The sequence below is a fragment of the Chiloscyllium plagiosum genome, unplaced genomic scaffold (genome assembly GCF_037043375.1).
Source record: "Chiloscyllium plagiosum isolate Xiang-an unplaced genomic scaffold, Cpla_swu_hap1 HiC_scaffold_11, whole genome shotgun sequence".
NCBI lineage: Eukaryota > Metazoa > Chordata > Chondrichthyes > Orectolobiformes > Hemiscylliidae > Chiloscyllium > Chiloscyllium plagiosum.
The window spans coordinates 72,840,458-72,853,770 of NW_028270149.1; the positions used below are offsets into that span (position 1 = coordinate 72,840,458).

The 13,313-nt window shown below is 39.0% G+C and overlaps 1 protein-coding gene across 5 annotated transcripts in view; it reads right to left on the minus strand.

Moving 5' to 3' along the window:
* LOC122557122 (fibronectin type-III domain-containing protein 3A-like) overlaps positions 1-13,313 on the minus strand; it is a 153,702-nt gene that overhangs the window by 26,554 nt on the left and 113,835 nt on the right. For all 5 annotated transcript variants that reach the window (XM_043704459.2, XM_043704456.2, XM_043704458.2 and 2 more), the window contains 6 exons: positions 10,858-10,911; positions 10,425-10,546; positions 8,421-8,595; positions 7,071-7,157; positions 5,342-5,480; positions 1,237-1,305 (listed from right to left, as the gene is read on the minus strand). In XM_043704459.2, coding sequence (XP_043560394.1) covers positions 1,237-1,305; positions 5,342-5,480; positions 7,071-7,157; positions 8,421-8,595; positions 10,425-10,546; positions 10,858-10,911 — 646 coding nt within the window. The remainder of the gene's footprint in view (positions 1-1,236; positions 1,306-5,341; positions 5,481-7,070; positions 7,158-8,420; positions 8,596-10,424; positions 10,547-10,857; positions 10,912-13,313) is intronic.

Below are 13,313 nucleotides of genomic sequence, written 5' to 3' on the forward strand. Positions count from 1 at the left end.
TTCAAATAATGTTGATCTGGCTTTGCACACCTCCTATGAATTGTAACCTGTATGCCTCACTCTGTCTAAGCACTCTATGATCTGTTAGTCCCTGCTTACTATGATCTACTTGTACTGCTCGCAAACAAAGCTTTTCACTGTTCCTCAGTATAACTGACAATAAATCAATCACCGTCCCCCTATCGTAAGAGGAAACGTGGGGATGCTTGCTTATGACAGCGCACTGTTCAGCGCCATTTGCAAAACCATAGATAGTGAAACAGTTCATATGCAGCAAGACCTGGGTGTGAATCGTGGCTGAGCTGACAAAGGGCAAACAACGTTCCTTTGGGAAATAGTTCAAAACACCATCAATCCAGTAGATTGATGAGATATTCCTTTTCATTCCCAAGACTTTCAGTTCTTTGATTCCTTTCTCCAGATTCTTTCATTTCATTGCAGAAGCACACATCGATTGTTACATTAAATAGACCCATTGAGTTATCGATTAAAGGCAACAGCTTACATCCGTGTGAGAAAATATCGATTATTTCAGGTTTCTGTTACTTCTACTGCACTGAGATCAACACTGTATGAAGATCTTCCACATCGTTTTCACACACCAGTTCAGCTCCACACCAGGAATTTGCTGTCAAGTTGATAACTTGGCATCCGCAACTAGTCACAATTGCTTAAACCAATTAGTAATCCATTGCTGGCCAAATCTCTCTCTACATACACATCTCTGGTACCATGCTACCTTACCTCCCCTCCCCTACCGCTTACAAAGTAACTCTATAGCAACTCAATGAGTTCCAGTAAGTTGTTTGCAGAAGTGTAGCAAAACCTTCCCGAGTCTTTGGTCTTTACACAGCCCTTTTCCCACTTTAGTCCACATACAAAAATTAAGGTGAATTCAAAACTACAATCTTTACAACTAATACATTTCTGCCACAGGATCTAGAAGGTACACATGCAAATTTGTTATTAAAACTATTTAAAGCCACCTTGAAATCAAAACTTTTGTTTTTGCTTTCTTAGTTCAACAAACAAACTAGAGCTGTGCTATCAAAGTGACAGACAAAACAATTGATATAACGATTACTAGCATCAATCACAAGTTCAGCAAGTCACATAAAACTTTTGAAGTGCCACAATTATATATTTCACCACTCCACAATCCACAGAATAGGAAAGATTTGCACAAATATTTGAGAAGAGCCAGAAGCTCTTTGAAAGTCAAAGAAGCGCACTTACCATTCAAACCCTCTGATAGTTCCAGTACGTACTTGGTAATCTCTGACCCTCCATTATCTTTCGGTGGGTCTGCAAAAAATATTTAAATATGCTCAATACTTCAGAAGACTGATGCATATCTTCTACTGAATCAAAAAGATACGTAAGATTTCACTGTAACCATAATTCTGCTGCAGTGCTACTCAAGTGCATTAGTTATAATAGCAACATTTAATAGAATTTTCTTTTTAAGCATGTAAGCACATCTTCGAGGGGCATGGGACATGAATAGGTCTAACTTAATGTAGTGTACTCAGCTACATCAAAGTCAACATAATATTGACAAAGTATATATTTGCTTCTTTCAAGTCATACATATCACAAATATTTACAATTCTGATGCATACTGCAAAAACACAGATTTTTGTGTTAACAAAGATTATTTATCTCAATCATATTCATGGTGACATCAAAATATTCTGGAGGTCGGTTACCTCAGTTGGTTGGACAGCTGGTTTGTGATCTTGAGTGAATCCAATGGAATAGGTTCAGTTCACAACCAGCTTACGTTACCAGGAAAAGCTTTCCTTCTCAACCTCTCCCCTTGCCTGAGGTGTGGTGACCCTCAGTTTAAACCACCACCAATTGTCTCTCTCTCCAATGAGAACATAATCCTATGGTCTAGTAGGTCTATGGCAACTTTTATCAAAATGATATTGCTTTACAGTTTCTGCTATGTTTCTTTCATGATTATATAGTGAATATATTTTGAGCAAGAAAAATACAAATTACATTTCCTTTTAAAACTTTCCCAAGATAGCACCTTAACTAGAATATCCAATGTATAGATGTAATCATTTACTTAGAAATGGTATTAAACCATAAATCATATGGTGAATTTGCAGTAATCTGCTTAGCAGCAACTCTGCAATAATACAAAGTGCAATTTACCAATTGAGCTAAAATAACCAGATTTAATTTCATGGAATTTATTAGTCACTATTAATAATATCAATAATAATGAGGTCCTTTCAGAATAAGAGTCTCTTTCCGCACCACTTGCTAACTGTTTTTCCTGTTTATTTCAGGTACATGGATTTCACATCTAAAAGATGATATAGTTAAGACTGTCAATATGACACCACTTTGCATACTTTACTTTGTTGAGTCACATTCTTTTTGAGTTATGGTTTCTCTGTTAACATTTATAATAAGTAAACCCAACATCAAATATTTAATCATGGGAAATGACTGCATGAATATTTGCCTGTTGTTTATAGCTGTTATAGCAAGTCATCAAACAGTAGGCAGTGCTCTGCATCATTAGTTTCTAGCACCTCCAGCTGCCTCAATATGGACATATCTTACCGATGGAATTTGATAACAATGTTACATGTCTGGAACAGAATTAGAATATGCTCCCTTTGCCTGCATATATCATTTGGCCATATGTTCCTATTCCAGCTATTTCAAAATTACAAAAACACTACACTCCACTCCACATACTTGCTCCTTCTCCTCCCCTCCATGAACACCCCACAAGAAGCTGCCAGCTTCCAATTTTACATCTTATTATCTCTGCAACACTGAGCTCTGCTGCTGTTAGTGTAGCTTTTAAATGTCTGCTATTTTGCTATTAATTTAATCCTTTGACTCTATCACTGCTTTCATATAGATGAGGAACTGTACAAAAAAATCACTATTTTGAATGAGCAGATAGAGACACATTCATACAGCATGGAAATAAACCCTCAATCCAACTAGTCCACGCCAACTGTGTTTCCAAACTAATCACACTTGCCTGCGTTTGGTCCATATCCTTCTACACCTTTCTTATTTATACACCTATTCAAATGTTGTAACTGTACCAGCATCTACCACTTCCTCCGGCAGTTCATTCCACACACCAACTACTGTGTAAAAACGTTGTCTCTCATGTCTTTTTGAATCTTTCTCCTCTCACCTTAAAAATGCCTCCTAGTTTTGAACACTCCACTTTAGTGTAAAGGCCTTTGCTATTCACTTTATCTATACCCCTCATGACTTTATAAACCTCTATAAGATTAGATTAGATTCCCCACAGATTAGATTCCCTACAGTGTGGAAACAGGCCCTCCGGGCAACCAAGACCACACCGACCCTCCGAAAAGTAACCCCACCCAGACCCATTTCCCTCTGACTAACACTATGGGCAATTTAGCAAGGCCAATTTACCTGGCCTGCACATCTTTGGACTGTGGGAGGAAACCAGAACACCCGAAGGAAATCCACACAAACACAGGGAGAACATGCGAATTCCACACAGACAGTCACCTAAGGCTGGATTTGAACCTGGGATTATGGTGCTGTGAGCAGCATTGCGAACCACTGAGCCACCATGCTGCTACAAAGGCTACCCCTCAACCTCATGCACTCCAGAGAAAAAAATCCCAGCCTATCCATCCTACCTTTAGAACTCAAATCCTCCATTCCTGGCAATATCCAGGTCAAACTTTTCTGAATCCGCTCCAATTTAATAATATCCTTCCTATATCAAAGAGATCAGAACTGGACACAGTACTCCAGGGTAGGCCTCATCAACATCTTGTACAATTTTGTCATGACGACCCAACTCCTGTCCTCAAAAGTCTGAGCAATGAAAGCAAGCGTGCTAAACCGCTTTCTTAAGCGTCCTACCTGCAACACAAATTTCAAAGAATTATATACCCGAACCTCTAGACTCTTCTCTAACAGTACCCAGGGCCCTACAATTAAAGTCCTGCCTTTGTTTGTTTTACCAAAATACAGTACCTTGGTATTTATGAAATTAAACTTCATCTGCCACTCCTCAGCCCATTGGCCCAATTAATCAAGATCGGTTTACAGTCTTAGCTAACCTTGTTTGCTCTCCACTATACCACCAGTTTTGCTTTCATCTGCAAACTTACAACCATGTCTCCTTTATTCTCATCCAAAACATTTATATAAGAATGACAAATAAGAGTGACCCAGGACGATCACTGGCCACAGGGCTCCAGTTCAAAAAATAACCCTCCACCATCACCCTCTGTCTCAAACTGTAAAGCCAGACATTGGACAGATATTGTAATGAAATGTTGATGTGAAGGGTGTGACATAATCACAGGAATTGTGCTACAGACAAAGATTAGATACTATTCAAAGGGTTAAAAATCAACTACTCACCTTAGAGAAAACTGAAATAGGAAAGTACTAATTAACAAAATTAACAGTGAGCAGTGATATTTCTAAGTCAAGATCAGTGGTGCTGGAAAAGCACAGCAGGACAGACAGCATCCAAGAAGCAGGAAAATCGACATTTCGGGCAAAAGCCCTCAGTGCAGACCATTTATTTAATGTATTTTTCAGTTCTATAAACAAATTATGAAAAGTCGACGAAGCAGTGAAATAATATACCTGAGCAAGAAAAAAAGATTAATATTTATTTGTCATCTCATTTAAAACATCCAGTGCTTCTTTCAAGTTTTCTATACACAGTAAACAGCCACAGCTGCAATGATTTTTGGCAGTGAGAAAAGTTAGAAAAAATGCAACTAACCATAAAGCTGGAATACAGTAAGTTTTAGTGAACTACATTCCACAAGTGAATTATTTATACAAGAGATGCAGCTGCTTCAACCATATGTTACAAAATATCTAAACATCAAAGAATGATGAAACTTTAAAAATGTAATATTTAATTCATTGCACATGCATGATGACCAAAAGAAATATCAGAAGAGTCCAACGGAGCAAAATGAGTTTGAGGAAAAAAAAAGTGTCAGTTCCATGAAAAAAGGAAATGCTGTATATAAATATAGTAGTACTGTTGTGGTTTGACCAAAAATGTATATTTGTGTACAAGTTTTCATCGCTACCTCCTTAAGTAACTGAAAAAAAAGCAACACAGGGCCATAATTTTTAGAACATTTATTTTATGCATTCTGGTTAGCATTATCTGTTGGTTCTTCATTGATAGCTTTCCCATTCGCTCATTCAGGTAAACAGAGTTTACTTCTGAAAGGATTTATACATTTGACACTTGAATATTTGATACACACCTCATCAAACAATTATTGGAAATCATTGTATTGGATTTCATAAATACTTTTGATCAGATGTGGCTTACCCCATAAAATCTTCAAACTATTTGCATGAACTTTTCCCTTTATACTTGGTTTAATTGGTGGTCCAGGTTTATCAGGACATGTGCAATATTTCACAACTTCACTAGGATTACTTTTGCCTTCACTATTACAGGCAAAGACCTGCAGGGAAAGAAAAGAAACTCAGTTAATGTTAAACAGGAGATGCAAGCAAGAGAATGCAAAAAAAGTTGTTAATTTATCCCCATAGCAACAGATCAAACATTGGCCAAAATCTTTCAATGGGGCGGGATACGGTTCAGTGAACTGTCAGTATTTGCTCTCAGTCACCCTCAAACTAACCACTTCAGGATGTAGTACATGGGCAGAATATTGAAGAAATCCTAAACTGTGGTCTGTCACTCAACAACGCACTGCAGGGTGTACTGTTACTCCCACCCCATGGGAATCCATGATAACTTTCCGATTTCTGTTTTCACACAACTATACAGTAAGCTCTGTCATAACGCGGTAGTTCTGTTCTCATGCAATCCCGTGTTATAAGAAAATTGCACAATAGCAGTACAATTTAGACTAATGGGGTCAGAATTGCATTATAACCGACATGTGCTTTAAAAATTCACGCTTTAGAAACGGTGTCCCCAATTCATCAATTCCCTTATAGCAAATTCACATTAATGAAACACGCCTTATAGCAGAATGACCTGCAGCTGGGTTTAAATAGTGCTAAACAAGCAAATTGGATAATATTTATATACACACACACACACACACACACACAGTTGCACATTTACATACACATTTTCAAAGTGTGTTCTTATGTGTTTCCATTTGATTAATTACTTTACTGCATTTGCAAACAACTGCGAAAAGATTGAGACAATTTAAGCTTCTACCTTCACCCCATATATAATTCATGATATGTCTATGAAATTCCTTTAATGGGATTGACTGCTTGAACTGCTTGAGATAAGACAACTCGATATGGGAATATCAGTAAAAAATGGTACACTCAGTCCCAATACCAGGGCATATGGAAGAAGTTCTTACCATGGAAATGTCAAAAACATTATTTAATTGTGATAAAATGTTACCTCCAGTAATTCTTTAACAATTAGGGTTGCCCAGTGGTGAGCACTGCTGCCTCACAGTGCCAGGGGCCTGAGTTTGATTCCCCCCTTGGGTAACTGTCTGGGTGGGATTTGCACATTCTCCCAGTGTCTACATGGGTTTCCTCCTGCAGTCCAAAGACATGCAGGTTGTGTGGATTGGTCACGCTAAATGGCCCATAGTGTCCAGGGCTATGCAGGCTGGGTGGATTAGCCATGGGAAATGCAGAGTTTCAGGGATAGGAAAGATGAGTGGAATGTTCTTCAGATATTTGGTGTAGACTCAAATGGGCCGAATGGCCTGCTTCCACACTGGAGGGATTCTAATGATTCTCCCCACCATTTTCACCTGTTTTATAACTGAAATGTAATATAAGCAAGTAATATATGTTTCACTAAAGTGGCCATACGTGTTACTTCAGCAAGTCTCAGACTATTTAACTACACTAAGCATCACAGCAAGATGTGAAGGATGACTGATGCAACATTCATACACATTCAGAAAAAGACTCGTGGATAAAGAAAGTGGACACCCTGATTATTTTCCCTGAATTACTTTCTCTCCTAATTTCATAATCTGAATTTGACAACTTCATTCAAAGAGAGAAAGAAAACAAAGCTTGAACAAGCTAGTAACACTTACTCTGCAATTGAAGGAGGTACTCCGTCTGAGATTTTTTAAAGTGCAAGCGAGCTCATCACCATTGTATTTTGCCTTGAAACCATAGCCCTATTAAAAATTTTAAAACGTGTTACAAATAATTTTACAAGTTAACTCATAAATTGGACATCTCAATGGTACTGTGCCAAAAAACGTTTTGGCACAATTATTACAATTCCATTCTTTTCTACTCATAGGACTTACAATAGCTACTTAAGATAACGAGCCAAAAATAAGAGTGACCAAAAAACCAAAAATGATCACATTCCCTCCACTGTGATGTACATTTCTATTAGGACAGTTTGCCTTTTGAGAATGTGTTGTAGAGAATTGGTCAGAGGTTAGCAATTTCCGCATGCCAAATCTCTACTCATATCCTTTGCACAAGGAAAATTATAACTTCTATAATAAAGGAAAAACTACTCAATTATAAGTCAGCCCTGACGCATTGAAGACAGAACAGACCCGAGGTGTTGAATGGTGACTCTTGTTCCTGCTTCATGCAGTTTAAGGCAATGAGCAAGATATGAAACATAACGTAAAGTACTTTTGCAATATTGATTTAATTATTTTAATATATGGCAACTGCACAGCTTGCTTGTTTAACACAGATAGATGCAGAGCAAACTTCCATTTATATAAAGGAACCTCATATAATGGTGCCAACAATGCATCAAATGGATGTTGCCAATATCTTGAGAGAATCCCCTAATCAATTTTAAAATGTGTAATAGGTAGATGGATTTCTGTTTAATACTGTACCAAAAGACCAGCATCTTCAGCATGCTGCACTCTTACCATATTAATTTTTTATCATGTGTTCAAATCCTACCATGAGTCTTAGCTTCAATTTAGGTATTTATAGGGTTAAGTACATGTGGAATGGGTTTTGTATTTTGTGCATTGTTGTGGGCAGTTTGTGGATATTACTGTAGCTCGTGTTTACCTATTTTCCTTTTGGGAATGGGCAGAAGAGAGAATCAGATCATTTTCCAATGCAGATTGTTTGATTATTTTAGCTATTTCCTTAAAGCTGGATTCTAACAACCTGGCTTAGTTGTCACATGTCTCTCTCTGACTTTTGAGAGAACAGTTGCTGGTAGGGAGCCAGTTCAATTACTGAATACTTTTGTTTGGCTTAGTTACAGTAAGTGTGCTACAATGCTACATTTCACATTATCTGGCTATTTTAGGAGAAGATCTGCAAATCAACACATAAGGACGATTGGCAATGCAATGGATTCTGGTTAAATAATAGTAAAGGTTTCATACCTCACCTTCTCAATGGATTCAAATTACTTCATAAATATAGTTTCCCAGATTCTATCTTACCGAACTCTCATCTTCCATTTCCAGAATATATGTAATGGATTCATCACATGAAACGCCACTGGGTCTACTCCACTCCAACGACATCCACGTGACACCAGCACGAATTAGCCGAGGAGGATCTGGGGCAGATGGAACACTGCCTGCTGTGTAATACTGTACTGTTTCACCAAAATCACTATGGGAAAAAACAAAAACATACAGAGTTAAAACAAAGTGCAAGCAACTCACAATTCATCATTACACATATCTGCTGAACATGTAGCAAAGGTTTGCCTTCTAGGAAGCAGCACTAGAAACACCAGATATTGAGTATTTTTTGCAATACCATTGCAGGCTACATAATGTCAAAGTCTGCTTCCACATGGAGAGATTATTTATATCCATTAAACCTCAATTTGGGCCAATGTGCTTCAAGATGCCCAGCTTGCCCTTTACTGTTGATTGACACTGTAACAATCTATAAAGGCCACCATACACTTGTTTGCTCTGATGGGGTGGAAAAAAACAAGATGTCAGACATTGCAGTGGAGGCTACAGCAACCAGCTGAACTTATAAACATCAAGGCAAACAAAGATCTTGGGTATAAGTCGGTCAGACAAGATGCAGATTAGCAATGAATCTAACTGAATGGGCAGACAGGTTTTAGGGACTGTACTGCCTCTTATTTCCTACTTCTCTTGCTCTAAGTTGTTATAGCAGATAGAAAAGAATACATTTCATTCTAAATTATATTTTAAAACAGTTTTTGAAACAAAATATGGATTCGAGATTGCTTTGTAATTTTTACATGGATTGGGTCTTAGTCTGTATGGAGTTAAGAGTCGAGAGTGTGGTGCTGGAAAAGCACAGCAGGTCAGCCAGCATCCAAGGAGAGTCGCGTTTCGGGCAAAAGGAGGGCTTTTGCCTGAAATGTCAACTCTCCTGCTCCTTGGATGCTGGCTGACCTGCTGTGCTTTTCCAGCACCACACTCTCGACTCTTAACTCCAGCATCTGCAGTCCTCACTTTCACCTGAATGGAGTTAATACTGTACTCAATATATTTTCACTTCAACTGTTAGCTTAGTCAATTGATTTAGGTGAACTAATGAAAGACTGGAAGCTTATAATATTCATTCAAGATAGAGTTACTACTGCTTACAGAACTATCAAGCCAGATTTCCAAGATCATTTGTCTGCTGATCAGAAAGTTAAATTTTAAGCAATTCTCATAAATCCACAAGAAAGCAATATGGCCACAAAATTGCATGTATTTGCACTGTACTGTTATAATATTAAATTCCCCAAAGTCCTCTAGAGATTGATAAATGAGGTAGATACTGAGCCACAGGAGAGAAGATTGGAATGGTAAATGAATTCTACATCAATAGTATGAGTTTGAAAAATCAAGTTCAAACAGGAGACAGGAAGAGCTGAGGCATGGCATACCAGGAACTTAAACAGAAAGGAAAGTTGCTACAAATCAATCTGTCTGGATTCAATTTGACACTCTGCCCCAAAGATGAAAAGGACAATTGTGTTAGTCCATTGCTTAAATGAATCGTCTCTTCCGTAGTGTTAATACAATTTATTTCCTTTACTCCATCTCATCCCTTTTCTCTTCAGTTTTTAAAAAATCTACCTACCTCTTTTCTGCGTTATTTTAGTTAATGTTGAGTCCACTGACTCTTCCTCAGAACACATTCTGAGGAAGGGTCACTCAAAAATTTCTATTTTTGTTCGATTTCCAGCTTCCGCAGTTCTTTTGATTTTTAAATTATTTTAGTTATTCCTGTATTTCTACATCTATACTCAGCAATTGTTGGCAATGACCAGGCGCCATAGAAAAAGAGAATAGAGAAATTGTTTTACGGCAACATGTGGTATCACATACCATCAGCTTTTTCTTTCGAGTATCTGGCTTTCAATCAGCAGCTCACTGGAAAATGGTCTCCATTACACACAATAGATTTTTCTGTTCCAGTGAAGTGAAGTCATTCAAATATTCCAAAATAAAGTTACTTACCTCAATCCAATATCATTTTTAGCTGCTAGCCTGAAAGTGTATCCTATGGATGGGGACAATTTAGTCAGCTTGTACTGCTTCTGATGTCCAAAGTAACATTCCTTGAAAGGGCTTTGCTTTCCCTACATGAAGAAAGTTTGTGTAGTTAATTATTTCGCTGCTTAATACCCAGCTACTGACAATTCCCAAACAAGCTGAGAGGTTACCCAAATGTGTCTCCTTCTCAAACTCACCCCTTGCCTGAGGTATGGTGACTCTCAGGTTAAACCACCACCAGTCACCTCTTTCTAATGAGAAAGCAACCCTATGATCTGTTATGACTAATGACAACTTTACGTTTTCATACTGACAGTTTATAACCACAGCCTTATCTTCACCATGAAATGGTGACACTCTTAGAAGGAGAAATTTGAAAGCAAGAGAAAAATCTCACCTCATCCCATTCTAAAAGGTAACTGGAGATCTTAGAACCACCGTCATTTGGTGCCTGCAGTAATTAGATTAAAGGTGTTACTACTTTTCTATATTTCACTGGGCTTAAAATCATGCAATTTCTATAGCTTACACAAACAGAAACACTTGCTGCAGGACAACGGAGTTTCCTTATACAGTGCAACTCCCATGCATCAAAAGTTAGACTTGGGATTTTGGGAATGTTTGCATAGAATCTCCATGAGTTAATATTGGAAGAAAGCTCCCCTTCGTTCATCTCCATCTTATTTAAAATGTAGAAAACCAGGCCCTACTCTTCCTTCCTCCAGAATTTAAAATATCAGAAAATGTGGCTGTTGACTTGCTCACTGAGCTGTTAAGTTTGTTTGCAGACGTTTCATCACCATACTAGGTTGCATCATCAGTGCGCCTCCAGTGAAACATTGGTATTCTGTCCCGCTTGCTATCTGTACGCCCCGGTTTGCTGAGGAAGGTGTCATCATTTCTGGTTTTGTTTCTCAGTGGTTGTATATAGAGTCTAACTCTACATGTTTATTAATGGAGTTCTGGGTTGAGTGCCAGGGCTCCAGGAAATCCTGTGCATGTCTTTGTTTGGCTAGTCCTGGGGTGAATATGTTGCCCGTGTCGAATTGGTGTCCTTTGTCCGTGTACATGGACACAAGTAACACTTGATCGTGTCTCTTAGTGACGAATTGGTACTCATGTAGTCCGATGGCTAGTTTGCTTCTGATTTGCCCTATGTAATGTTTGTGGCAGTTTTTAACATTGTATTTGTACATGAAGTTGTTCTGTTAGTTGAGAGCATGGGATCCTTTATACTTGCCAATACCTGTCATAGTGTAGTTGTTGGATTGTGGGCTACTGTGGTGTAAAATTCCAAGCAGTGGAATGTGGTGAAACGGTTAAAAATTATGTCCCAATACATGTGTGAATCTAACCGGAATGGAGGTGTTGCTTAGTCCCGTGTGAATCTTCTTATCTGTATGTAACCAGAATGGAATGTGTTTTTTAGCCTTGCTCTGCTGATCACATGAATGTTTATATCTGGAAAAGAGTATATCAGCTGGAAAAGTCTCCAGTTCGGTGAGTCTGCTCCGGGGTTACGTTTAACCGCCGAGCGTGGGTTGTTGGCAACCGCTCTACGAGAACTGACGGCTCCCAGTTTTGGTAACATGTAGAGTGAGTATAAGCCAGACCCGTTGTGGCGACGCTGCGGGGAATAAAATGCCCATATTCTAGCAGACTCGCCTCTTGGTCGTTTGTTCTGTGTCAGACTACTCTCCTACGAACCTGACCTTGAGAATTTTTTAAAACAGCTACCATGATACTCGGGGTTAGAGTAGTCTGGTGGTCATGTCTGATATGCCTTTGATGTATGACAAGGTGACTGGTGTATCTGGATGAGTTGTCTTCCTGTTGAAAAGGTACCGGCAGACTACGCTTTTTGGGTAACCGTTCTTTTTGAAGATGCTACATAGGTGCTCTTCTTCGGTTCTGTGCAGCTCCGGGGTTCTGCAGTGTGTTACGGCTCGCTTGAGCAATGTTCTGATGCAGCTTCGTTTATGGGTGTTGGAATGCTAGCTATTAGAGTTGTGCACTTTATCTGTAATGGTAGTCTTTCTGTATATGCTGTTCTGGAGTTCACCGTTGGCCTTGCATTCAACATGGCTTGGAGAGGGTGGACGCTAGGAAATTGTTTCCGTTAGGCGAGGAGACTAGGACCCGTGGACACGGCCTTAGAATTAGAGGAGGTAAATTCAGAACAGAAATGCGGAGACATTTCTTCAGCCAGAGAGTGGTGGGCCTGTAGAATTCATTGCCGCAGAGTGCAGTGGAGGCTGGGACGCGAAATGTCTTCAAGGCAGAAATTGATAAATTCTTGATGTCACAAGGAATTAAGGGTACGGGGAGAATGCGGGTAAGTGGAGTTGAAATGCCCATCAGCCATGATTGAATGGCGGAGTGGACTCGATGGGCCGAATGGCCTTACTTCCGCTCCTATGTCTTATGGTCTAACCATTACGTCCAGGAAGGGAAGAGAACAACAACCGACTTTCCCCCCGGATGTACCAACAATTACACTATGACAGGTACCGACGAGTATAAAGGATCCCATACCACAACTAACAGTACCAACTTCACATACAAAATACCAAGTAAAGACCACCACAAACATTACTTAGGGCAAACTAGAAGCACACTAGCCATCAGAATACACAAACACCAACTAGCCACCAAGAGACATGATCAACTATCATTTGTGTCATATACACAGACAAAGAAATACACCAATTCAACTGGGACAACATATCCATCCCACAAGAAGCAAACAAAGACATACATGGGAATTCCAGGAGGCCTGGCACTCAACCTGGAACTTCATTAACAACCATGTAGGGTTAGATCCCATATACCAACCACTAAGAAACAAAACCG